This window comes from Athene cunicularia (genome assembly GCF_003259725.1).
Source record: "Athene cunicularia isolate RWA chromosome 10 unlocalized genomic scaffold, athCun1 chr10_part1, whole genome shotgun sequence".
Classification (NCBI taxonomy): Eukaryota; Metazoa; Chordata; class Aves; order Strigiformes; family Strigidae; genus Athene; species Athene cunicularia.
The window spans coordinates 8,204,217-8,231,338 of NW_020799112.1; the positions used below are offsets into that span (position 1 = coordinate 8,204,217).

Consider the following 27,122-nt stretch of genomic DNA (forward strand, 5'->3'; position numbering starts at 1 on the left):
AGCGCGGCGAGAACGGGCCCGCGGCGGCCCTGGAGGAGGCTCCCGGCAGGTCAATAATTGTCCCTCTCGCATCGGGGCTGGGGTGGGGCTGGAGGCGGCGTCTGCCTGCGGCCAGGTCTCTCCTTTGTAATAAAGCCGAGGGCGATTCCACTGCTTCTTCTTGCAGTGCTTGTGGCTCCGAGGCAAGCTTTTGGTAAGGCCTTTAGTTAGGCCAGGTTTGGACCTCGCTATTTACGATCCCTCAGCACAGGGGGGTGGTTTGGGGTTTAGCTTTCACTTCTCAGCCCTGACAATGTGAGAATATGTGGGAAAAATTAATTCCTGTAGTCTTTGTCTCTCTTCCTGTTCCTCATCTTTCCTAGCAAGAAGGTGTGGGGCCTTCCTATCCCCTGTTATTCTAAACATGCTTCGTTTTCTTGCGGGCATGGATGTTAATTGGCAGTAAAGCTGTTGAAATCTCCTAAATTTGTCAGGATTTTTATTTTCTGGAGTTTGAAACATTATTATTTGTTCTTCCTAGAAGGGGAGCTCAGTTAGGGATCCTCATGCAGGAGGATTCATGGGGACACAATTTGGGATACAGCTGGCAGGTGTAGAATCCATATTTACAACAAAGCACTAGACATTTTTTTAGGTGAATGAGGGCTAGGATTATGCTTTTGCTGAGACTTACTTTGTATACGTTTTGATTTTTAGATACTGGTTGTGGTCGATACTCATATAGATGAATGAAAATGCTAGACAGTGGTAAATGAGAGCTTACTTTTTCCTCTCTATCTGTCCCTCATTTTGGCATCTAAGCAGGACTTTCCCCACGACTGTGCTTTATTTCTAAAAGTGCAGTTTGCAGAGGGCTGACTGGAAGCCGGCCATTCTGGGTGGCTTAGACAACACTGTAATTGTGTGTGTGCGCTTCATGGCTGCTTGTGTTGGAGTGTGTTCAGTTGTGCAGTGGCATTCTGTGCAATGTGGTAATGCCAGTGGTATTATTAACCTGCAGAAATAATCAAGGTTTTAATGTCTGATTCATATTAGAATAATTAACGTGAAATCAAGTGAACTGCGGAAACTAAAACCTAAGTAGAATTCCAGGCTGAAATTATGTTCACAGCTGTAGGAATATGAGCAACGTAAATATAGCGTGTAAGTTAAAATTTTTAGGCTATTTTCCACAATGTGAATGTGTTTGTGATATCAGCTGTAACATTAAAAGGGAGAAAAGTGCTGTGAATAAAGTATCCTACAGGCCTAAAACTTAAATGCTTTATTGTGGCCCTTCACAACATGACAAGTGAAAATTATTTTAATTGTAGCTTTTCAAGCTAAATGCACATCAGAATGGTAGGTGGACTTAGAAGTTATGCATTTTTCTCATTTTTCGCAGAGCAGAGGATGAGGAGACTGAATTTATTGTGAAAAACCTATAAGAGATAAGAAAACCTACATGTCAGGCTAGAGGTACAAGTACCCCTTATAATGAGGGGACTGGTGCATTTATGCAGGCATGAGAAATGAGATCAGCATTGGGGCAACTGAGTTAAGGGTTGTAGGTACTCCAAGTGTTCTGCATCTTGACACTGATTATTTTTTAAAGCAAATTCAGAAGAGTCTCAGATGTCAGATTCAACTTCTGAGTTCAGGCAAGGTTTTTCTTCTGTCAAAGCTGATGAGACTTGAGGGTTTTCTGGTCTGCTCTGAAGATGCTGGTTAGCCTGCTGCTGTGATATCAGTGGGAGTACTTTCATTGGTAGCTGGTCTGCATTGGTAGTCCTTGATGCACAGACTGAGAGCCTCTTGTTTCTATAAATATTTATAAATTAATAAATGCTTGCTGTCCAGGTGCTGGTGTGGCAGCCATTCATATGCAGCAGAAAGGCTCCATGTAGCTTGGCATTCAGGGATGTTAACAGAGCATGTTCTGATATTTTCTATAAGCTATTTCAGCTGAAGAGCTGCTCTCCTACAAACGCTGTCCTTGAGGTAAGGAATAGGTGTGAGTGTTTTGCTGCGGCAGTGGTGGTGTAGGAAAGAGTGGTCTGTGGATAAAGAGGCGAGGCCTTGTGCATGTCTGCAGTCAGCTGTGAGGGAGCAAGACCCCCTTAGGTTATCATGAAAACAGAAGAACCCTTTCTGCAAAACAGATTAATCTTGTGTTTTTTAAGAATAAAATAATTCTTGGTAACTGTGGACGTCTTACCTAGAAATCTTACCTTGCATAATAATCAAAATAGAGATGTGTTTTCCTGTAGCACGAGTGAGCACTATGATGCCTGAGGATAATAACGTAACTTCTGATTGCTAGCCCTGATTATGAAGACTTTTTTTTTTTAATAAAAGTACTGAATGTATCAAAATGGGCACTTCTGTAAGAACCTTTCTAAACCTTTTTCTTTCTTGATACATAGAAGCATTTTACAATACATTTCTGACCTAGTTTAGTGGTGGTAGACTACTGTGAATACTTGTGTCAGCTTTATATGGAGAGCATGGGATCCTACAGATCATGAAGACATGAAGTCTTAAAGCACAACTGGTTCTTTCTAGTCAATGTAGGAATGAAGTAGTAAATTTATATCTGCGTCTTGTTCAGTTGGAGTCTGGATGTATTAGATGAGATGTGACAGGAGCTGTGCTGGTTGAAGAGGCTGTTGCTGTACCTGCTTGTCTCTCAGTCTTGCTGGTGGAGTGTCTGAATTCTCCCTCATCTGCTTCAGGCAAAATCAGGTGCTTTGGCATCAACCACCTGAAACTGTGTAAGTTCCCTGACCCTGCCAGCAGTGTGTTTTGGGGATGAGTGCAAGAACTGCTGTGCCCTCACAGCAAATGTTTGCAGAGTCAGTGTTTAGAGCCCATCTGGTTAAAAGCTTTATCACTTTATCAGTGTGTGTTATGTGTCAGTGGGGTAAAGAGGCAAATAAAGCCAGAATTGAACAGGATTCAGGAGAGTCAGAGTTTGTGGTACGATGTGCCACTGACTGTTTGTCACTTGAATATACAGGAAGGATTTTTGAAGAGTAGAGGAAAATTTACAGTGGAGGGTACTTTTAAACCTATAGCCCGTGTCTTGGTCCTTCTCATGCCATGTCGTTCCTGAGCTGCTCCCAAGGACAGCAGCAGCCAAGGTTCTGTTGCTGGTGAGGTGCTGCTTCCACACACCTTCTCAGCCCAGTCTGGGGACTGGCTGACAAATGCCTGTGTCTGCCTGCTGCACAGCCCACTCATGGGGACTGACAGCTCTCTTCTGTCCTCTGTGTCCTGCAAATGGTGGCAAGAACTGGATGTGTGCTCCACCCTGGAGTGTATTATGCAGCTTGCCCCTGAACTTGTGAGATACTGCAGCTTTCAAGAAGGAAACATCTGTACTCAGATATCCTGTGTTAAGTATGTTCAAATCCCCACAATGTAACTGCACAATAAGACCTTGCCATTGAAGAAAAAAAAAACGGGCTGAAGAATAATCTCTTCCTACTTAAAACCCACAAAGTGAACTATTTTTCATGCTGTTGCACAAACCTGGCATTCTTCTGTCCGACAAGTTGGATGGGGAGATGATGTTGGGGTCTTTTCCTGACTTCATTGAACTAGAAATACCAGGTGGTGTACTTCCTGCAGGAAAGAGTGGTAATAATACTCGCTTCTATTTGTGTAGAAGCTTAAGATGACATCTCTTATGAGACCTAATTTTCTACTGTGAATCAAAATGCAATGTCATGGAGATTAAAAAAATCCCTTGTAGTAAGACAGTTTTACCTGATTACTTTTTGAGTACTTAGGCTGAAGTAGTCCATTCACATCGAGCCGGCGTGTTTTGGTGTCTGCAGCCGAAATTCAGGGCTGTGAAGGGGTTCTCTGTGCCAGCCTTTGCAACAGGGTACAGGGCTGTCTGACCTGAGGTGGCAGTGGCTGGCGGTCAGGGCAGGAATGTACATTTTGGTGCCAGTTTGCTGAAGTCAGCAGCCATTCTGCAGAGCACTGGGCAGGCTTGGATGTGGTTTGCATGCTGCTGTCCCTGCATGAGTGCTCTTCAGGGAGGGCCTTGGGGATCTTTGCTTTGTGGCCTAAATCATCAGAGCCCCGATCCTCTTTTGTATGAGAATGCATTTGCTTCTCAACCAACCAGTCTGCTTCTCAAATCAGAATCTGCCTTTGAATTTCTTTCTAGACTGATGCTGGATTCATTCTATGTTGTACTTGATGACAAGTTTCACAGAAATGGCACATTGGTGATGTTCTAAGATGTTTGTCTGCAACTTTCTTTCAGGTGAACGAGTGCTTTGTTTTCATGGACCTCTCCTTTATGAAGCAAAGGTATGTGTGGTTGCTTATTGCTGCTGACAGTTCCTCAAGAACATAAGGAATTGTATTAGTTTACCTGCTGTGTCTCCTTGGATTAAGGACCAAAACTAAAATGAACAAACACCTGACAGTGTATGAAATCAGTTTTAAATCCTGGAGCTCTGTATTACAGAAAAAAATTCAGAAAACCTAGTGGTACTGTGCAGCTATTCTGGTAAACTACTAAAGTCTGGGTGGTCTTACGTGTTGAACATCTGGATTCCCAGGCCACTGGAGAGCATTTGTGCCCACAGGACCTTATATTAGTGCTAATGCATGAGCTGGTACGGTAGCTGCAGCGTGAGCTTCCTTGGAGACATGGGTGGCTGGGTATAGTCAGTGCTCTTCAGAGGGGACAACACTGCAGAAGATAATGGTGAATTAAAGTGACAAAGGAAGAGGCTTTTTAACCGCAGAGACCATGCACTGCAGATCTGTGACCTGGAGGATATCCTTGCTGCTTCAGTTGCAGGCCCCTGCCACAGCAGTCCCAGTGATGTGCTGCTCTTGTGGGCCTTAAGCAGATGTCACTGCCCTGCTGTCTGTTTTACTGAACGTATAGCTCCTGGTTTGACTGCCTGTTTCTTCTTCCTCTGGCATGGGAAAAAAGGGCTTTTGTAGCTGTGTGGATTAGAAGACTTGTAAAAATTCCTAGAGCACTTTAAACAGATACTTAAATCCATTTGGTTTTAGAGTCATTAAGTCCTAACTGAGGGGGCAGCTCCAGATTAGGTGGTAGTAGGGAGGCAGCTAGAAGTACTTGACATCTCTTTTCATGCTATCAGGAAATAGTCATTCTAATGTTAATGTCCAGAGCATCGACAGGGAACTTGCTTGTCTAAAACATTTTCACTTCAGTTTATACTCTGTTCTCTCCCTTGCTCTAGAACTGGAGGACAAGTTTGTTGTCAATGTATGCTCAGAGTGTTGTCTTCTGCCAGTGCCTGCCCTGGTGCTAGTACAGAGAGGAGAGTAATCAAGGCTTCTGGTTTTGTGGAAACAAACTTCTGTTAGCAGTAATCTTAATTCTTTGGTCAGCCCAGAGCTGCTACTCTCTGCTATGCTTTGCCCCTCTTCTCCTTTATGCAAGGGTGGAGTGAGTGTTGCAGGAACTGGCTCTGCCAGCTTGGTGCTAGAAGGGGTTTCCCAGTTGGCAAGATAGCTTTTGGCTGGCTATTTATATTGAGAACTGGTATCTTTCTGGACTCCTGAAATGGCAGAAGGAACTGGGTTTAATTTTACAAATGTACTTTGTAGATAGTAATGAATAATAACCTCAACTTTCCTCCTGTTCCTTTGATCTGTTTTTCTTCTGTGATTCTCAAGACATGAGTTACTTTGTTCCTTGTGACCATATCCTTGGCTTCCCATGGCAATATGATCAGAGAAGCACTTGTTTGTGTTAGAGTAATATGAGAAATTATGGCAAACAGTAACTGTACATCTCTGTATGGAGTTATAATGCACAGTTAAATGAGATGCACTTAAGACACTTCTAACCTCCAGGAAGGAAGATATTTTGGTACAGAAATATATTTGAATCTTCTTTTACTTCATGCTCAGTTCTTTGTCAGAACAAGTAGATGCTTCCTAAGCACACAGTCTGTATTTGGCTGGCATTAACTTCAGGACTGTCAAAATGAGCCACTGGTGCAATAGTATATCAAACAGGATTAGGATATCCATACTCCTAGTTGCAAGTCTAGGTGAGACTGAGTTTAGGTTCCATATGTGGCATTTTGGAGATTAGTACTGAAATATGATGTTCCCAACTCTAACAACTTTTTTTAATTGAAGAGGGTACGCAACGTGGAGGTCACCACAATGGTCTTGAGAAAATGTTGCATAACAGAAGGCTCTGCCCCCTCAAATACTTAAAGGTATTAGCATGGAAAGAAAATAGCAATTACAACTTCTGTGAGTAATTTTTTACTTCAACAGAAAAAAATCCTTAAAAAGGGACTAAGAGGTAGAGCTGAAGAGCGTGATTCTTCATGTTTTACAACACACTCGTTATTTCACTGTTAAAGTGGTACAGCGGCATCTGTATCTCAGCACCTCCAGAACAAGGTGTAGTAACTTTCTGGATGAAGTGCCAGAGTTGGTGCATTTAATTTGGTATAGCCAAGAATTTCGGGGATGTGTGGTGGGCACATAATTAAACTACCTAGGGTTATGTAGTTTCTGCTCTGGGCTGTTTGGGGCTGTTTGTTGAGGCTTGTCTCTGGCTGTTTTAGCTACATGTGGTAGCTTGAGCTCTTACCTGCCAGACTGCAGGGGTAGGAGGAAGTTGTGTTGATATGAGGCAGCATGCACAGTTATTCCAGCTCACCTGGACATGTTCCTCTGAGCTGAGGCAGGGTCTTGCAGACTGCGAGTAGGGCTATGCTAAACTATAAGGCAGATGAGTTTGTGAGGGACACTTCTGAATCTGAGTGATACTGTGGAGTGATTGGAGCCACCTTGTTATGTACATGTTCCTCTTTTAATGTGCTTGCCTCAGTATTTGAGGAAGTTAATGTATTCATAGGTCAGTCTTTGATGGAAATAACTGTTTTTATTTACCTCACATATACACTCTTAACCTAGAAAAAGCCCTTACTGCAACCTTTCTACTGAATATAATGCTCTCTTTGTGGCTGTAGAGATCCATATTATTTATTTTACTTTTGAAGACTCCTCTACTTCAGCCAGCTTACCTGTCTGTGAGGTAGGGGCCTGCATGTGAACAAGCTCTCTAGTGAATGGCTTTTGGCTAACCTGGGGGTAGTGAAGTGACTGCTTGTTTACTTTTCTGGTCACCCTCAGGGGTTTCTGATCCTTCTCGTGACTGAAGGTGTCCCTTTGGATAGCTGAGCAGAGTCGCTTGTTTGCCTAGCCCTTCCAAATCTGTAAATAGGCAGTGACTTGTGTTGGAGAACTTACTTTCTGCTGTGAAATAGCTGCTGGTATTTCAGTTGCTTGCATGGAAATCTCTGCATGCTTAAACTCTGAAAACTAAAGAAAAGAAAAGCAAAGCTCATTCAGATCTCTTTGTTCTCATTGGTACTGACTGAACTCTTTTCTCTGTTCCAGTGTGTAAAGGTTGCTATAAAGGACAAGCAAGTGAAATACTTTATCCATTACAGTGGTTGGAATAAAAAGTAAGTATTGCATAAAATGAAAGCAGTATTTCATTTTCTTTTGTGGGAAAAGACAAGTGGTGTCAGTTTGAATGTGAGCTTGATGGACTAGCTCTGCCATGTCTGTGTCATCAGGAGATTGTTTCTGGAATCAACATAAATGATTTTGATACATAAGCCAGTGATTTATAGTAACACAGAGGAAACATTGCCTACATTGCCTAACTATTTCCTTTATAGCTTTGGTTGTATGGACAAACTAGCTTAGGGTGTCAGTACACTACTGGGAATGCTGTAGAACATTCTGTTCAAGCTTGAGAATAGTTGCTGTAATTCCTCCCTGGCAGAAATATCTAGTACAAAAACTTCCTTGTTATGTGTTGGGAGGAGAGGCACCCCCTACTGAGGTGGAGCAAAACTCTACTCAAATACATGGTGTACTTTACTTTTATACTACGTTTGGTGGCAAAGGTTTGGAGAAGCATGCCTTACCCAAGGCTGTGTTCAGAATGGGAAAGGCTGTCTATATTAGTCCTTCACAGGGTCAGGTGTAGCCTGTATTTCAGTTCTTGCCTCTCATGCTAAGGTAAAGGTAGAGACACTTTTCCCTTCTGCAAAAATGGTAGGATTCTAGGTGAGAGACTGCAGAAGAATAAAGGTGTCTTCATGAGGTAAATGTTCAGCCTATTATAAGTGAATACTTTCACAAGATTATTGCTTTTATGTACTTCTCTTTTTAAATTGCATTTGAATTCTGTTCTGCCACTAGGTTTTGAATTTAAGGAGAATGTAGTTTTTTCTTGGTAATTAAAAGCTTCATCTCTTCAGACTCCAGCAGCCCTCCAGAGAGCATGTCCCTGTTCAGTTTGGTTTTGTTTCAATGCTGCAGACTCTAGAGTGAAGACTTAGTCACTAGTATCTTGATCTCACTGATGTGACTAAAAGCTGAACTTCATGTTTTAATATGTAACTTTCTTTAATGCGTTTGCACACCCTCTCTGCCAAATGGACAGATAAATGTTTCATTGTAAACACCGACAGTTACAGGGACTGTAACTGGTTTGTATGGTGGCTGCTGTATATTAATGAGGCAGCATGAATTTGATATTTCCTCTCCTTGTTTATCTCTGAAGGGTGCCATAAGCGATGTCATGACTCCTGCTTTTCTTGCTTGTGCTGTTTGAGTTTTTTTGCCTTCAAGCTTCCAATTAACTACATTAAAAGTGGCGTTGCTGCAACATCTAGACCACTGGGGCAATATGACTCCTTAATTTTGTTTTCTATATTTATGGTCCTTTGTTAATTGCTTGACTTCTTCACTTTTTTTTGTTTCCTAACTGTTGATATTTGCAAAAAAAATTTCTTCATTATACACTGTAATGTGCTGCACAGTTACATAGCACTTTTTTTGAAGGTCTCTTGTGGCTGTGCTGGCAGGAGTAAGAGAAGTGGCTTAAATATCTGACCAAAGCATAAACACATAGTCTTAGAATGTGTACGGCTGGACATGTGTTTCTCTGCCTTCTGCGTGCTGAGCTTGCCTTGTCTTAACACTCTTGAAGACCTTGTACTCCTGCAGTAGTATTGGTTTTGCCACCTTGATGCTCCAAGACAGGCAGCTGTTGCCATAAAATGAAAATTACACTGAACTCTTTATTATATAGAGCTTTAACTTGGATACTTTAGAGTAACTTGGCCACTTTTAATGTGTTTTATTTGAAATAAATTGTCAGATTGCTCAGATGATCCACTCTTTGTCAAAGTGGAATTCTTGCTCGTAATGGCAATTTCCCCAACACCTGTTCTCTTAAATCGTTCACTTCAGATTCTTCAAATATTCATGCCATCTTGGTTTCCTTCACAGACAGAAATCAGAGCTCTTCTTCTTACAGTAAGATCTTATTGCTGAATTTGTTAACCTATACAATGTTGCAAATAGATAAAGGAAACTTGCTTCATAATATAGTTATGGTTACAAGCATCCCATAATTTAGTAAGTGTAGAAGATTTTTATTTTCCTGAGATGCTTCTTTTAAATTACAGTCCCCTCCCTCCTAAATTACCCATCCTTCAAGTTTGGGAAACTCTTTGGAAATGGCTGAGGGTTGCACTTCCCTAGAAAAATTGTTACAGCTTCAGTCAGTGGGGAATGCGTTTGGTAATTTACACTTTCAGTTGTGCCAGTCCGTGACCTGATACAAAATCAGAGTTTATTCTCAAATTCTGTGAAGTTTTAATTGACTGTTGTGTGTAGAATGCAGTTATATAATGTTTTTGAATGATCGTTTGATTTTTTTTTTAATTTTTTCAGCTGGGATGAATGGGTTCCAGAAAGCAGAGTGCTCAAATACGTGGATACCAATTTGCAGAAACAAAAAGAACTTCAAAAGGCCAATCAGTAAGTATTTTTGTTAGAAGTCCTTGTCACTAAATAATTTTTTTTGTGAAATTCCAATCCAACAACTATATATCAAGGGAAGTTACTTTTAAAAAAAAAAAAAAAAAAAAAGCCTTCAGGAGGTGTTCATGTTAATTTATTCTCCAGATGCTTTGGCTTATAGAAGTGTGCTGATCTTTGTCCTCTAGCAGCTCAGAAAGAGCAAAGAGCTACTTAGTTTTAAAAAGGTGATTTGAGGTTTTAAGGAAGGGTAGGTTGATGAAATGGAGAGGCAGCCTGATTAACTACAAATAGATCCTGTAATGAGGAAATTAGGTGGCTAAAAATTACCCTTATGCAGTATCCTTAACATATATTGTGAAGTGGTAAGAATCTTCTCAGACAGCTTCAAGATGCCTACAGATATTTTGATTTTTATGGATGCTAATCTTGTATTTATTTCATAAAATGCTTTTGAGAAGTTGTTTTTTATTTTCCAGAAGCAGTGTGCTGCTTCCACGTGATTCAGAATAACAAGGATGGTGGAAGGGGAGGAAATGGGTGTTCATATTAAGTGTTGTATGAAGAAGCCTAAATCTTGATAATGAGTTGAATTTGTTCCTGCTCATAACACACTGATTTGCAATGTCATTTACTAGACGTTCTCTAAATGTTTTGCATGACCTGGTCTCCTTTGAGAGAAAGCAAGCTTCGCTTTCCATTATAGTCTTATTTACAAATTTATTCTTTTTAAAGGGAACAATATGCAGAGGGGAAGATGAGAGGTGCTGCTCCGGGCAAGAAGACTTCTGGTCTGCAGCAGAAAAATGTTGAAGTGTAAGAAGCTTTTTATTTAAAAACAAACAAAACAACCCACCTCCAAACTGCCCTCCCAAAAAACCTCCCAAACTTTTCCTTGTCAGTTTTACTATTGATCCTTAAATAGTGTCATTGCTAGAATGGTTCTGCAGGCTAAACTATTACTTCTGACACAACCCAGACAAAAGTTGTGTTTCACTATTGTGATACCACAAAGGCCCTTTTTTGACATATGTCATTAAAACTGCCTTAGATTGTGCAGTGTTTAATACTGAATCAAGGTACTGAGTAAACACTAACACTCTTTTTTTACACTCTATTCCTCCTGAGTTAGCGAACTGACACTCAGAAAGTGGTGAGTCCTTGTAAGACTCGTGTGTCTCATTGAAATCAGTACAGTTCTTCCAAGCTGTGCTAACACTTCTGAATAAAATCTTTAAAATGCCTTGCCTTCTTACTGTACAATTGTTAAAACTGCGTTTAAAGAGTCTTTGTTGTGCTGTTTTTGACAAAACTAAACCCATATGCTATTAAAAATGATTTTTCATCTTAAGAGACCAGAAGCAAGCTCAGACATTTATTAGAAAAAATTCCAGGGCGTAACTGTCAGATTTCTTTCATTCCATCCTTTTTGTTTTTCAGAATAGGCTTCTATGGTGTTATGTTTAGATTCTTATACAATCAGTACAGCTCTACTGCTTTGCTCATGTGCCATGAAACTTCTTGTGTGGGGTAGTACTTAATTATGAAGATTGTCATTATTAACGTGATGTTTTGAACTCTTAATACACTTACAATTCTAGTTTTCATGAGGAAGCTGCTGAAATGACATCAATTCCTAAGAAAAGCATTTGACAGCAGCCTCAGATTTCACATCTTGTTTATGGGCAACTTTGTTACAAAATATGTATCATTGACTTGAGAAGTGCAGTGGTAGTGGGTACAGGTGTCTTTGTTCTAGATCCTGAATGCAGAATTCACTTTGGGATTAGTCAAAGCCTAGCCAAGGCTGTAAACTGGCTTTTGGTCTCTGGACTGGGCAGGCCAGCGGAGCTGGCTGTAACGCTGCGTGCATGCTCCTGCGGGGTCTGCCGTGGGTTCTGAGCTGCTTCAATGCCACGGGTTTGGTGTGCTCTGTCAGCTCAGGACAGGCTCTGACAGGGGCCTAGTCACCTCTTTGTCTTCATTTGGGGGGTGAAAAACCCAACCCAAATGTCTGTTTAGACAGTTCTGATTATTCTAATTAATACAGATGTAAATTATGACCACTACTAATTTGGCTGCTTAAGGGGTTGTTGCACCAGAGTTGTCTTGCATTTTAGTCAGTGGGAGTAGGATTAATTTCATGTGTAACTTTGACATGGCTAGGGATGACTCAGTTGTAAATGTCTACAATCTGCCTTAGAGAGAACATCTCAATGGTAACTTCAGGATGAGGTTCCCCATACTGTCAGCTTTAGTCATCTTGGTAGTTCAGGCTGATGCAGCGAGATGAGTTGTTCTCTGTCTAAGTAAATGCTAAATGTTAACCTGGCCTAATCCTCTCAACCACACCTAATAATGTTGCCTCCAAGGGAGACCCACACAGTGAAAATTACTTCATTTTTAGCCTCTGTGTAAGTTGAAAGCTTGAAAGCATGTCTTTTCACTCTGGTTGAAACTGGTTGGGGAAAGGAAGCAGCTTTGCTTTTTGCTGTCATCACTATCCTAAGCATGGGGGGTGGTTTCCAGCATAGCAAAACAGACAATAAGCTAATGCTCTGAAACTTAAGTTTCATGTTGATTGGAAAAATTAAGTCCTTGATGGTGGATTTCTAGAGTTGTAAAGGGGAAGAAGGAACGCTATCACCATTAGAACAGCAGTCTTGCATTGTCACAGTTATTTAGAACAGGGTCCCATATACTTATTGCACTGATCTTGCTCCTAGTCTCTAGCCATTACCAGCATCCAATGCATCCTTCTAAATTAGACCTGTGCTTCTTTCAACAAAGTCTCCATTTTTCTTCCCTCTTTGGAGGCTGAGGGAAAGACTTTGACTTACCCTAGCAATGATGCAGGGTTATGATGCTGATGTGTTATTGACCAAACTACTGCTGCTTAGCATCCTGCTTACAGCTAAAGGCAAGATGGCTTCTGAAAAATCTCAAAATATACTTCCAAAATAAAACTTCTGGATTGTTCTCTTGTTGTAAATCTAAGGTTCTTGTAGATATATAAAGTACTGATGGTGGGGAGGGGGAGAAACTGATCACGCAGCTGTTCTAAAAGGATAACACTGTCAACCTATTTGGGCCTCAAAATTTACCTTTTGTAGCATTCTTGGAGGATCAAACAAAGGGAAAGGTAACATATATTTGAAACATTCTTCAGATAGCCAAACAATAATGGAAAGGAAATAACAGTCTAAGTCTACCTTATCCTCCAGGAATGTTCAATAAGATTATAATATGCTGCTAAAAAGGTAAATTTTTGAATCTTAAATAGATTCTCTTTAAGGCTAAACACTAGGTCTGACATTCTTTCCTTAACTCAACCCCCATTGTGCCTAGATTTTTCAGACGAGATGGAGCGCATACTGTTTGCTGTTTGGAGACCCCTACAATATCGACGCGGTGAGTTAAGGATGGATTGTCAAACCAGGATTTTCATCCTGAAATCCAAATCTTACTTTCATAGATTTATTTTAGAGACTCTTAAAGTCCTCAGTTGTAATATAAGCTTTGGTAGCAGTTCAGTTAACGATTATAAGTATTGCAGTATATAATTTTGGTTTGTTTTTTTTAAAAGCCACTATGCGTTACCTTTTTTTTTAGTTTTTTCTGAAATGTTTACCTTTTTCGTTGGGATAGGGTACAATGTGAGTAGTCAAATGCAATCAGTGTGTCCGCTGTTTAAAAAGAAGAGGACAACTGACTTGGGGTTTTTGAAACTGGATAGTTGTGAAAGGTTACGGTGGGTCTGCATGCTTCCTGCAGCCTGGAGTTCTGCTTCCATGGACAGCGCTGTCTCTGTAAGTCTTGGAGTGAGGCTGCTGTGAGAGGTGCTGTTAGAAATGCAAGGCTTGACCTTGCTGCTTAATGTGCTGCATTTTTATTGTTGGCTTGAGTCTGTTCAGAATGTTTCTGTAAACTGCAGCAACTGGTTCAAAAAGCTTTTGAGACTATTTGTAAACAAAATAGAAATATGCATGAAGTGCAGGTTTTATTATTTTTTTTAATTATTCATTTATGATATCTAGAAGCTATCATAGAAAATTTGGTATGTTTACAGCAAGTGGCCAAAACACAACACTACAGATACTGGCTTCTCCAGACTTTTTCTGTGTAGTTCTGCTGAATTCCAGCACTGCTACCTTTCATGAGCCTAATGTGATCAATCTGCAAAAAAAATAGTAAACAGAGTTAATAGGTGCTTGAAAAATAAGAAGGGCACCCGAGAGTGTTCTGAAGGGAAGATAAGTCACTGAATGACAAATCTGAGAATAGCATCTGTTTTTTAAATGATATACAATCAATTGCATCAGAGATGCTCTCAAAACAGTATCTCAACTTGGGAGTTACTGTTTTTTTCTTCTAATAGAAGTCTCATTCTTAATCTGAACGTACTACTCAAAAGCATATGCTCCTGCTGCACGTCTCTTGTGGCATCCTCTGCTATCTTTGGCACAGCTCGTAGCTCTCACAAGCTACTTTGAGTCCTCTAAATGTCAAGCGGCATACGAACGCTGCCTACGTGCCAGTTGTCTGGGGCTGTGGCAACAGTGGGGTGGCTACACCGGCTCAAGCTGCAGATTTTCAGAACCTATTCTGTTCTCTATTAGTTACCAGTAACAAGTGCTTGGGGATAATCCAGTGGATCAAGTCAAGAATGATGTACCTCCCCAAATACCCTTTTTGCTTCTAGCAGTTTGTAATTGAGATATTAGAGCTGGAGGCTGTCTCCATGTGGTAGGTATAATAACCCTTTGTAGGGCTGGCTTATATTTATCTAATAACTCCTGAACCGCTTGGAGTTCTGGTATCCCCATCAGCCTGTGGCACTGTGTTGTTGTTTTAATTCAGTACTCTGAAGAGGGGAGGAAAGAGGGTGATGACTTCTATCTTTTTAATGTCTGCTGCTTTGGGTTTTTTGGTCTTTTTCATCCATCTTGAGGAAGGATTGGTTCATTCTTTGAGCCTTATCTTTTATTGCTGGTGATCCCTCTACCACATTTCCCCTCTTCTTCCTGCTCAGTTGTCAGCTTGAGAAAGCCCTTGTCTGCCAGGTTACTCCTGGTATAAAGCTGTTATTGTATGCTTCCAACTATTCTTCATTCTCTTTACCTCTTCTAGTTTTATTGTGTGCCTTCTAGGGTTAGGTTGCCTGACCAGGCACAGGAGATGTATCTCTATATAATTCTGACTTTGGTTTTCATCCTTTTGCTAATAATGTTCAGTGTTTTAACTGAATCTCCATAGGAATGCAGCTTCTCACAGCTAAGTTACTGGCCAAGCTGCTTGAGTGGCTGACCATGCTTTTTTCCAACATACTTATTTTTCACACTTCAATCTTTTTTTTATTACTATACACCTTGTGTTAGGAGGGACTTCATGATTTCATATAGCTTAGTTACAACTGTTTTATCAATAAACTGGTACCTAATCTTTTTCTGGCATTTACGAATGTATTGAACTCAAATGTCTGAGACCAAGCAGTAGCTGCCTTTGTTCTCTGCAGTTCATATCTCAACCAACTATTGTAGGTTCTGACTGACCTCAAAGTCCCTTTAAAAGGCACATGGACTTTGAGGAAGGAAAATACTCGTTATTGTCCACAACAGTTTTATCTGCCTGGTCACAGACTCCTGACTGTTGTGGAGTAAGTAAATATTCCAAAGAATTGGTGTTTTTCCTGATGTCATTTGTCTGTGTTGAATTCTATGTTCTAAGCTATTCTTATTTTTGACTGACAGTACTCTAGACATGTCCCAGAAGACACTCCAGTTTAGAGCTCTGAGCATGAACATCAACTCTTTTTGGCCAAAGAATGCTGGCTTCTTCAGGTGGTACCCAAGGTTCTGTGACAGATACTTGATTCTCTTTCTTCTGATGAATGTCTGTGGAAAGGTGAAGTGCAGTCTTCTAGCATGTGGTCTCCTATGGCATCCTCTTTAGTCTTACCATTTGATCATGAATGCAGGCCTGTTTTGGACACTGAGATTGGAATGTCAGTATTATGCTCTTGTGGCACAGACTGCTTATTTTCCTCTGAGTCTGTCCCTTTTGATATATCACATTTCATTGTTGGGCGCTGTGGTGGAAGCTGGGATACTGTTTGTTGTCTTCTGATTATCTTGTTTCTACACAAGCTTAGATGGTTATGTCAGTAGTTTGTTTATTTTTGGCTTTCTGATTCAGTCTCACATTTTGATCCCTAATACTTTGACTATTCTTGTTATAGCTGCGTGTTCTTGTTCTGCTGAAATAAAACCCTGCAATGAGGCCTGGGTTAGCTTCTTGCCAGAACTGATTGCTCACTCTGCTCACTTGAGGAGTACGGTGAGATGGATCCTTGAAGTTTGAACAGAGATCCTCATCACCTTGCACCTCTGTTCAGTCTTTTAATTAAAACTCTTTCCACAGAAGCTTCCTTGAAATTTCTCTGCTGCTTTTTAGTTCTGTTGTTGGTTTTCAGTGAGAAATGCCAGTCAATAGAGAAATACATGAATGAAGAACAGCAGCTGGGCTGTACTGGCTGTATAAAGAGAAGTCAACGAAAGTTTTTATACTGCTTCTGTACCACAGTATAGGGCTTGCTGCTCATAATGTACCTGAAGTTGCACAGAAGGATGTGTTTTAACCTATCTTAGGTTGTGCTTCATCTTTTTGTGTCACTTCAGGGCTTGCATTCCATTTGGGCTTTATCTACCATCATGAGGAACACGCATTGTGTTCTTCAGCTGCATGTCCCAAGAGGAGTCTGCTTGGTCCCATCAATAGAATGTAGCTTGCTAAGATGTGCTGCTTGTCTCGGGTACAGCTTCTGTCAGCAGGGCTGTCTGTAACCTCTGATACAGATGCTGCATCTCTCTGGGGAGTGCACAGCATGCTGTGGTTACTGCACAAGCAGCAGCACTGTGCCTTGCGCAGCTGCCTTCACCTAGTGAGAGTATCATTCCCAACAATCTGCCGTAGAGGCTATCAAAGGCTGCCAAATGCTAATGTTTTGTCTCTAACCTTAGCTCTTTCTGTTTGTTCCCTAACTCAGATTTGTCTTTTAGACTTTGCAAACAGATGGCTGCTTTGACTTGAAGCAGAGGCATATGACTTGAAAAATATAAGGAATGAGGTGGGAGAGCACAAGCAACTGCCTAGAATGGTTTATGCTAGACTTTGTGCTTCAGTAACATAGATGTGGTTTGCTGTCTTAATTGCAGTAGTTCTTTAAGTACTTTATATTGACTGTCCCAGTTTTTTAAGACTCTGCTTCTAGACTAATGCTTAACATTATTTTTACCTTGTGATTTTAATTCTAGAAAGAACTCCTTGTTCCTCCTTGTTTACTCTAGGTTTGGAAGAAAAGACTTTCTCTTCAATACACAAGTCCATTATCAGTGACTTAACTTGGCAATTGTTCCTTCTTCCTGGAGAGAGATGATCTTTATTCTGCCCACAGTTTAAGCCTAATGCTTGTTTGACTTGAAGCTTGAAAAAAAGCATTATTCTTCTTATCTTCAGACCTTCCTAGAAACTGCCTACTTCTTGACCCAGATAAACCCAGTTCAAAGCCTGAACACAAGAGTCACTTGAGATAGTGGTAAATTTCCAAGGAAATAATCTTGTACTGGTAAAGAGTTTTATCCACACAATCTGCAATTTTTTGAGAGGTTTAACTGGACTCCTATTAATAGTGATCAAATTGGAACACAGCTAGTAGTACCCCTAATGAACATTTTCTGAAAATGGTTAGTAAATATACCAAGTTCAGGTAATAACAAAAATACCTGTTAGGACAGTTTAATTCTGTCATTATACTCTTGACATCTCCGAATATTTGCATGTTGTGTGCATTGTATTTTAGGTGTCTTTAAATTCTTTTGGAGGTACAGCTCTTCATCTGGAATAAAAATAAGGGCTAAGGATAGAGACTTTAGGGAAGTGTGTAAGTTAGAAACAAATGTTGAGGGAAGCATTTTGGAGAAGATAAATATTAGGGACAAAGCTACTTAGTACTGTTCTAAATGTTTCTAATAAGTGACAAGTGTAATCAGTCTCCCCTAAAAGTTGATGATGGAATTGTAGGCAGTCCATGCAGATAATTCTGATAGTGCTATTTAAACTTCCCTCTACTGCTGTAGTGATAAAACTGTGTGGTTTTTTCAATGCTTTACTGGAAGTTAATTCCCATGACTGAGATTTATCTGATGATACCCAGTGCTTCTGTTTCCTTGTCCCATATTCTGCCTCTAAGTGATTCCTAAAATACAGAAATAAAACACCTGCAGATCTAGTGTTGTTTCCCAAGAGCACTTGGAAAGTATAAAACATCTGTAGATGTTACTTGCATGAGTGTCTATACTGTTTTTAAATACTCATGTATTCTTGGCATGCCTTCTGGGGTTTTGTAGGTTTAGGTTTAGTGATTCCCCACAAAAATGGTAAATTCTAACCTGTTACATGAAAAACCTTGCACTATCGTAACCCTGATGCTGTCAGATCAGACAGTTCTTTCATGTGCTTCTATCTAAATACTCCATAGGCCACTGAGTATTTGTTCATTGTTCTGAACTTGGTGGACAATTTTTCTGGCTTTCTACACTCGATTCTTTAAGTACTGCTGTCTTCACATTTGCAATAACTTGTGTTCTTCTTGCAGGAAAACAAAAAAGAACAAACAGAAAAGTAAGTATGTCTTTATTTTGTATGTAAGTGGATATCCTTAGGGAAGGATTCTTAGCTCGAATAAGACCTTAAATCTGCCTCGACTAAGTTTATTTACTATCACCTTGTGCCGTTCCTCTTGGACTTCAGATGTGTCTTCCTCTCAGGAGAAATGCATGCTTTTTCTGGTGTGTACACAAGCTGCTGGTTTCAGTCTGTCAAGATTTTGATCTCTTGCAAATTAAAAGCAAAGTGGTATCTCCATGGAGCTGCTGAAATAATTTAAGTCAAACTTACTTTTTTTTTATTGAGATGGAAATGTGACTTCTGCAGAGCTGAACTGCTGGTTTCAAAATTTTTTCTGAAGAACGTTATAGATACTGACATACTGGGTTTTTTTAGTGCAGAAACCTCCATTTTCAGTTAAGTATAAATATTGTAGTTTAAATGGTCACAAATATATGGGACTTCCAGAATACAGTATTTAAAACAAACAGAAGAACAAGTGAAAAGATAACATGAAAGAAATCTGAGTCTTACTTTTAAATCCTTCTAAATCTTTCTTTACTAGTATTTCTTAAGCAGCATAATGTCTGTCTTCTGTACAGCTCCAGGAATTGGAGAAGGGAGCAGTACCAGTGAGACTCCTCAGCCTCCCAGGAAGAAGAGGGCTCGAGTAGATCCAACGGTTGAAAGTGTATGTATTTGATTCTCTCACAGGATTTTTGATAGAAAATGGGAAGGTTGCTTTGCTTGGAAATACAGACAGCAATACTTTGTCCTGCAGTATGGCAGTGTGAAATGTTACAACTTGCAAAACTAAGGTTCCCAAGTGGCCTTGAAAAATCTAAGTTATTTCCTTGTTCTCTGTGGAGCCTACACGAATTACTGTAGGAATTCCTCAGTCCAGTGCTGTATTTCAGTTGTAAAAACAAGGAATATGGGTGACTCAGCTTGGACAGTTATCTGATAGTCTGGCTTCTCTTTTTTCAGGAAGAAACATTTATGAACAGAGTTGAAGTAAAGGTGAAGATCCCAGAGGAGCTGAAACCGTGGCTGGTAGATGACTGGGACTTGATCACTAGGCAAAAGCAGGTAATTTGTCAAAAGAACAACCTGGGCATATATCAGTGCAGATACAAAAACTGGAATTTCATATCCTCAAGTGCAGTCTAGTGAAATCTCCTGTGGAGTTTGACAGCAGCCTTGATGGCTCACTTGACAGTTCTCATCCTGGTTGGATTTTAACCAGAGGTCACCTGTGAGTAGGACACTGGCTTGGCAGATTTGCATCTAAACTTGTAGGATATGCTTGATTAGACCATGTCTAATCTATAAAGGCAAATAATTTAAACTTATTTAAACTCAGTGTGGTGCTAATTCTGAGCGTGTTTGGCTTGTTTTGAACAGTTTACTCAGTAGAGAACTGGCCTGTAGGAACATCACACGTGATGCCAGTTTTACCTCAGCTCCTTCCTGCCTTGTTGACATGTCACTAGCTGCCAAGTTCTGAAAGTACCTTAAGTTGTTCTACAGCTCTGACAGAAAGCGATTGCTGAGGATAGTGGTTCTTTAACTTCTGCCAGGCTGGATCCACATAAAGCTTCCTGATACAGTCAATTAAACTTTGCTTTCCATTATAAAACACTTTCATTAACTTAAAATGTATGAATGAATCATGACTTTTCCTGTATGAAACTGCTGTGAAAATTGGCAATAAGCATAGAAAATAATTCTGTTAAAAACTTACTGTTTGAAAGGCTGCAACTGCATGCTGGAACTTACTCCCAAGTGCTGTTTCAGTTCTTGCAATCCCAGACATGTGAAAATCTCAACCAAGTCCCATATGGACAAAGCTGACTTTTCTTGGTGAATAACTGGCATCAGTAGTTTAAGATTTATATTCACTAAGGTCGCTGTTGAACAGCACAAGTGTTAAATGGAAACATGGATATAGTCTCTGGGGTTTTTTTTGGAATGCACAACAGTTGGGTGTTCCCTTCATAATAGTTAACATCTTAACCTGTTAATCTTATTCTAGAAATGTCCGTATGTGTGTTGATTTAAATCTGGCATGCAGATATAAATGTCTGCAAAAATTAGACAACTTGTATTTGTTTGGTTTTGCTTCTTGTGTAGCTCTTCTATCTTCCTGCCAAGAAAAATGTTGACTCCATTTTAGAGGATTATGCAAACTACAAAAAATCACGAGGAAATACTGATAACAAGTAAGTAGTGGTCACTGCAAACTTTAAATGCTTCTTTTGCTGTTGTTGGACTCGTATTTCATGGAAAATTTAGTAAGGTTGTTAAATGTGTCCCAGCCCTATGTCCAGCCTCATGCTCCAAGACCAGGGTGATCGAGTTTAGAAATCTTTGAGGTGGTAATTCAAGAATGCAGTTCTACTTTCCGGATATTATTTCTGCTTCGCCCACTTCCCTAAGCCTTTTCCAAAAGGAGGCTGATACAAGCCAAATGAAGAGTTCCTCACCCCTTAGTTCTAGCTCAGGCTTCCTACACTGGGTGAATAAGTTCAGTGGCACTTGCTCAGTGTGAGCTGCACAAACTGTGAGAAAAGCTACCTGGCAGGTGAGCAAAGCGTGACTGTGCAGGTGAACTCGGAGGTAGTGGGGTGGGGGACAAGGAGGTAGATGATGACTTTTTAAAAGAATCAGATGGTCAAAGCTAATTACTTTGATAGCTTTGAAGATCTTATTTGTAATTACCCCAGCTGTCCAGCCCTGACAACAAACAAGTTGTGTTTATTCTTCAATGAAGCTTTCCTGTTTTAAGGGAGAGAAACTAGAAGTGTGAAGGTGTTTTCTTCCATTCAAGAGGAAGCATATTACTGACTTGTCAGGGTGTTTTAACATTCTTTCATGTAATTGCCCTAATGTCTGTTCTAAATTTGTTTGCAGGGTGGAGTGAGGGTTATACTTTTCAGATGTGCAGTGTCACTGCTAATTTCTATACAGTTATTCTGCAAGTAGTTGAGAAGTTGGAGGACTGCAGAACTGTGGCATTGCAGGGCTAGTCAGGAAGGGTCAATGCCTGAAATACTGAGTGGCTGTCTCTTTCTCTTAAGCAGGAGTTCAGTCTGATCACTTACAGTATCATACTTTAAAACTGGTGTGAGGGGGGATTAACTTTGGTTGAAAACAGAAGAGCTATAAGTGTCTTTATAAAATACTGTTGCTTTGAAAGGCCTGCTCTAAGAGGAAATTTGAGTGGATGACTAAATGGAAGACTTCGTTTGCCTAAATTCTGACTTCAGAACAGTCTGTTTCTAAAGGAGATTTTGAAATGCAGTGCTCCCTGTGGCTGCATGTTTTAAGGTCTCCAGACAAATTTCCTTGAAAAATCTGAAAGCCTGTAAAAGATATTTATGATTTTGGACCTACCAAGCCAACTCTCACTTTGGTCCATCCAGTCACTAAACAAGGCTTAAAGTGTTTTCTCTGTTCCCCAGGGAGTATGCAGTCAATGAAGTTGTGGCTGGAATTAAAGAATATTTCAATGTCATGCTGGGAACTCAACTACTGTACAAGTTTGAGAGGCCCCAATATGCTGAAATTTTAGCAGATCACCCAGATGCTCCAATGTCTCAAGTCTACGGTGCCCCACACCTACTGCGGTTATTTGGTGAGTATCCAGAGATTGAAGAGTAGTAGTTAGAAGTATTCAGAGGCTTTCTCATCCTGTCCTGAGTCTCAGTGCATGGCAACAGAAATGACAAGCAACTGTGAAACATGGTTTCATTCTTTGCTCACCCCATATACCTAAAATGTTCAGAGATTTGGAATGGAAATGGATTGTTAACAGTCTGGTTATTATAGGTGAGCTTGGATGTGTTGGAATAGATTCCTGGGCTGCTTTTATATGCTACTGTGAGGTTTTCAGTGGTACTTAAATAACTGTTAAAGCTGTTGTTTATAACTAAGAAGTGCCACTTCTTTTGAAACAGTACGAATTGGAGCTATGCTTGCTTACACTCCTCTTGATGAGAAGAGCCTGGCTTTGCTGTTAAACTATCTGCATGACTTCTTAAAGTAAGTACTTTTTAAGTCTATTGGCAAGAAAAAAGTTCCATAAGCCCAGACTGTTGTCATGTGGCCTATTTTCAGCAAACAGTTTCAGTGTTATATAACACATTGTCTTGGGCCTGTGTGGGGGATCTTCAATGAAGATTGCAGTGGAGCTTTCTCAAACTCTGCTCTACAGGAACACCAGTAAGACTGGTTTTAGCTTCTCTCCAGTTACACTGAGGTTATTACTAGTTAGACATGTGTTTATGTATCTATTAGTCTGCACTTTGAAACTTCTCAAGTCTGCTACTTGTTTCAAAATAAATGTTGAAGTGTTTATTTGTAGTTGCTATAAAAAAGCAGATGACAATTACAGCAAGCTATTAAATTACACAACAGTTACTCAACAACAATTGAGCAAATGTTAACTGATGAACCTTGATGTTGTTTCTGGGACAAATGTCATGGTAGCTGTAGTGCACTGTGGTACCCTGTGGTGCTGTAGGCATGTTGTATTTAGGATGAAAACCCAATCCTGAATAATACGAGATTTGAAGGTGAAATATTTTTTTAAACCCAGACATTTGATTTCAGACAGGTGATGAAACACTTCCTCACTGCTGTAAGGAACTGTGGAGTCACTTGCTGCTTAGTTTGCCTGTAAATGTTTCCTGAGTATGAGATTCTAAAATGGAATTAAGCTTCAGTTTAGAGTCTGAGGTGTTGTACCCATGTTCTCCCATAGGGATGTATGAGCATGACTCCAGCAGCTTGTGTATGTCTGTGCTGCACTGGAGGAACTTGGTGTTATGCTCCTGCAATTCCCTTACACCTAGGTGTAGGGACGGGTGGCTGGTCTGAAACCATATGTGAGCTTACAGCATTGGCACAGCTTTTTGCTTTTGCTGTACTGGCAAATTTTCTTGGTCAAATTTAGTAAAGCCATGAATTTCTGTTTGTGGTTGTCTCGTGGAGAAGAGAAATGTTCTGTGTAGGTTCATACAAGGCTTTAGTGGTCTGCTGGTAGGAGATACTGATTTGTAAATAATTGAGGTAACAAAGCACTAAGGTGTTTTGCCAGCAGCTTTTACCTTGGTGTGATTGGGTAAGCTATCAGAAGTTGAAAGAAAACCCTCAGCAAATCTGAGAATTCTGCAGTAGAACTAGGAATGGATCAGCTGGATTTCCAGGGCAGACTTCCCTTGGGGTAGTCCTAGAATCCTGAGTGTATCATAGTCCTTTGGGTAAGTCTGAAGTAAATGCACATGCTGAAGAGCTTTTGGCTGTAAAGATGGACATGCAAGGCCAGTGCCTTGGCCAGGAACCCCTGAACCTATCCCGTGAGATGTCATGGCACCTGATTGTAGAATTGGTTGGGGGAAAAGACCTTTAAGATCAAGTCCAACTGTAATAGTAAGATAAATAGTAAGGTAATAAGATAATGCTCATCTTCTGCTGTTGCACTTCATTGACTGTTGCTGTTTTGCTTTAGCCATCATTCCTTTAGCAGCTGAGGTTCCATATTTGTGCAGACAGGACTTCATGGTGTCCTATTCCTTCCCTCTTTTCCTTTGAGTATGAACAGTAGTAAATCAATTCTTGGTTCAGCAGCTGCCTGAACCTCAAACTGCTTCGTCCTGTAATCGTAACCACCCCGTGCGCTCTTGAAGCCAGAGTTGCTTGACAATTTGTTGGGATTCTTTGTTTGGGGTGGGTGTTTTTGGCATGAGCGGTCAGATCTCCAATTGCTTTACACAACTGACTCTTTGGTGGATACATGTTGGGTTTCTACTCTTGATGTCATGTTCTGTGGTCTCAGCAAACACCTGACCATTCACTCATGTGATGCTAAACAACAGAGACTTTAGGCAAGAAGGTAATTTAATCTTTCATTATTTTTCATAGGTATTTAGCAAAGAATTCCTCTGCGTTGTTTAGTGCCAGTGACTATGAAGTAGCCCCTCCCGAGTATCACCGGAAAGCAGTATAATACTGTGCTGCTTTGCAGTGAAGTGCTAATTGGATCCTTGTAACACTGTCCACTTCTACATCTTGTTCTTTGCCTTCCTATTGCACATGTGTCTTGCACAAATGATGTACACGTGAAGTGAATAAAGTTGTGTGTTTAAAACGGAACTGGCATTTGTAAGTTCTGAAGATTTCTTGTCCCGAGATGGAAGCTTGGAGTTTAATGGGAACTCTCTGATGTTTCTGGCTTGCTACTGTTGTTTGCATCAATGGAATATAAAAAGAATACATTATGATGCTTCATTGTGTGAACTCTTCAGTGCTTGTGGGTCTGTCTTGACATTAAGATTTGCTTCACTAATTGCTTTATGGCGTAGTAATGACAAACGCAGACTCGGACCCGTGAGGGTTGTGATCATTCAGTGTTGGTGCTATGGGTTAGTCTGACTTTCAAACCCATTTACTTTCTTGGTGTTGGAAGTAAAATGTTTGGTCCATAAATGTATGCCTTTATTTAGATAGTTGAAGGACTGTGACTTTTTTATATTCTAACAATAGGAAAATGCATTATCATATTGTAGTGTCATGGAAATTGTTGGTCTTTCACAGAGCTGTTTTACAAATCTTCAAATAAACTTTTTAAATTTCAATTGTTGTTTCTAATATTTGTATTTGCATCAGTTGCTGCCTTATGACAGTGTCCTGTCAAGTATGATCCAAGTGTATTGAGTGTAAAGTTCTGCAATATTAACTTGGATATGGTGTGTTTCTTATTTGAAGGACTAGTAGTTAAAGCCTGTGCATCCAATTCCAGTGGGAGAAAAGTGGATTCTTCTCCAGGATCATAATAGAGTCTGTAAGTAGTGATGATGCAGTTTCACTGCCTTTGTTGCAGGATTCTTAAAAGGCTTGTTCTTGAAAGCTCAAACCCCCAGAGAACACTTTTCCTGGCTTCTGTCAATCACTTTGCTATTCCAATTCAGTTTTACAAGTATTGTAGCACCTGAAATGGACTGGAGGGCAGGTGAGGGGTGCTGGGGGTCGGGCCGCTTGTGTTGCTGGTTTTGGTGGCTTCCTGGAAGCTGTTGTAATTCCTCATGCTCCTGATTCGTCTCAGTAGCACTGCAGGAAGGGCTGGGGCAAGATCTGGAGCAGGTGGTAAAGAAATGGCTGTAAAGGAAACATGAACTAATCTTGCTGGAAAAGGTCTGACACTGCAAGGTGCCTCCTGTGTATTATTTTATGGGCAGATTTGTGTTGGACTTGGCTTTGCCCTCTCAGTATCAGACATGGAAAGCTTATCTTGCTGCTTCATGTTACAAGTTCCCTGGAAGTTTACATGCTTTTTTGGGGCAGGTCACTAATGGCATTAGCTCTGAGCTGTGCAGGACATGGCTTATGCTATTGTGTAAGTCTGTCCTGTCTGGCTTTTTCTCTTCCTGGTGTGTTCCCCAAGGCAGCTTGTCTGCACCCAGGCATCAGGAAGTAGGAACTTGCTATTCCAGCCCCCTCAGTGAAATCTGTCTGGGAGCCATCTCCTGTTCAGCTCCTGTGTCTGCGTCTCCCTCTGCCCTCAGGCCTGTTCAGAAACTCTTCTGTGACAGCTCATGTATGTCAATTTTATAGTAACTCCTGTCTGTTTGTAAACTGTGCACACACGCTTCCTCCCTTGGAAGCTCATTCCCCAGCCCAGTGAGAAGGGCAGGCGGCTCAGCCATGCTCAGTGTGTCAGGCTTGCTCTGCCTGGCAAATGCTGCCTTCCCCAGGTTCTGTGTTGTGGGATAGGATCTGGATTTCCCTTTAAGTGGCTTCATCTGTGGATAGCAAAGAATTAAACCATCACCCTGCAACAGCATTGTCTCTACATTGGAGGCAGGTTTGATGGAGGGACCACTCATTGGGTTAGGAACTGGCTGGGTGGCTGCACTCAGCAGCTCAATGTCCAAGTGGAGAGCACTGACCAGGCAGGGTTGGGACTGGAGCTCTTTAACCATCTTTGGGGGGGGGCATGTACAGTGGGATTGAGGCACCCTCAGTGTGTTGCCCATCGACACAGCTGTGTGGTGCAGGGGACATGCTGAGGGAAGGATCCATCCTGAGCAGCAACACTGTGTCAAACAAGATCCTGAAGCTCCTCCATCACTGGGGCAAGGCCCCACTGTGAGCTCGCTTGGCAGCCTCAGCTGCTGCTCCCTGACATCCTGGAAGGGGCAGGACAGGAGGTCGCAGAGTAGCTCCTGGCTGCTTGGGCCTGGCTCAGCTGTGGCCACCTTACAGGTGAGTGCTTGCCCCTGGAAACACCTTCCCACTGTCCTGTGTGTCCCCATGAGAGAGAAGGCGCTTATGCCAGGGAGTAACAGGCTAATAGGTGCCCCTGTGGGGCTGGAGACAAAGTTCATTAAGTTTCTCTGTGGCTCCTATTAACCACAATCAGCTTTTGCGGGTGCTCACTGGGCTTTACACACGCTCTAATGCCACATGGGGATTATGCCAAAGCCTTGCCCTGCTTGCTCCTCTTAATTAGTAACACAAAGTGGAATTAAGGAAAGGTGGAGGAATGCGGAGAGGCCTTGTGGAGTGCGTTTCCCCAGTGACACCCCCCCCCCCCCCCCCCC

General features: G+C 41.0%; 1 protein-coding gene across 3 annotated transcripts in view; it reads left to right on the forward strand.

Moving 5' to 3' along the window:
• MORF4L1 (mortality factor 4 like 1) overlaps positions 1-25,258 on the forward strand; it is a 30,259-nt gene extending 5,001 nt beyond the window's left edge. The window contains exons 3-14 of one of the 3 annotated variants that reach the window (XM_026855783.1): positions 4,262-4,308; positions 7,411-7,478; positions 9,769-9,855; positions 10,591-10,671; positions 13,204-13,266; positions 18,509-18,534; positions 19,122-19,210; positions 19,507-19,608; positions 20,653-20,741; positions 21,984-22,156; positions 22,479-22,563; positions 24,445-25,258. In XM_026855783.1, coding sequence (XP_026711584.1) covers positions 10,613-10,671; positions 13,204-13,266; positions 18,509-18,534; positions 19,122-19,210; positions 19,507-19,608; positions 20,653-20,741; positions 21,984-22,156; positions 22,479-22,563; positions 24,445-24,529 — 771 coding nt within the window. In that variant the 5' untranslated portion in view covers positions 4,262-4,308; positions 7,411-7,478; positions 9,769-9,855; positions 10,591-10,612 and the 3' untranslated portion in view covers positions 24,530-25,258. Of the gene's footprint in view, positions 1-4,261; positions 4,309-7,410; positions 7,479-9,282; positions 9,349-9,768; positions 9,856-10,590; positions 10,672-13,203; positions 13,267-18,508; positions 18,535-19,121; positions 19,211-19,506; positions 19,609-20,652; positions 20,742-21,983; positions 22,157-22,478; positions 22,564-24,444 lie in introns of those variants that run through there. The other 2 variants (XM_026855784.1, XM_026855782.1) reach the window with 2 other exon arrangements.
• Positions 25,259-27,122: the final 1,864 nt, after the last annotated feature.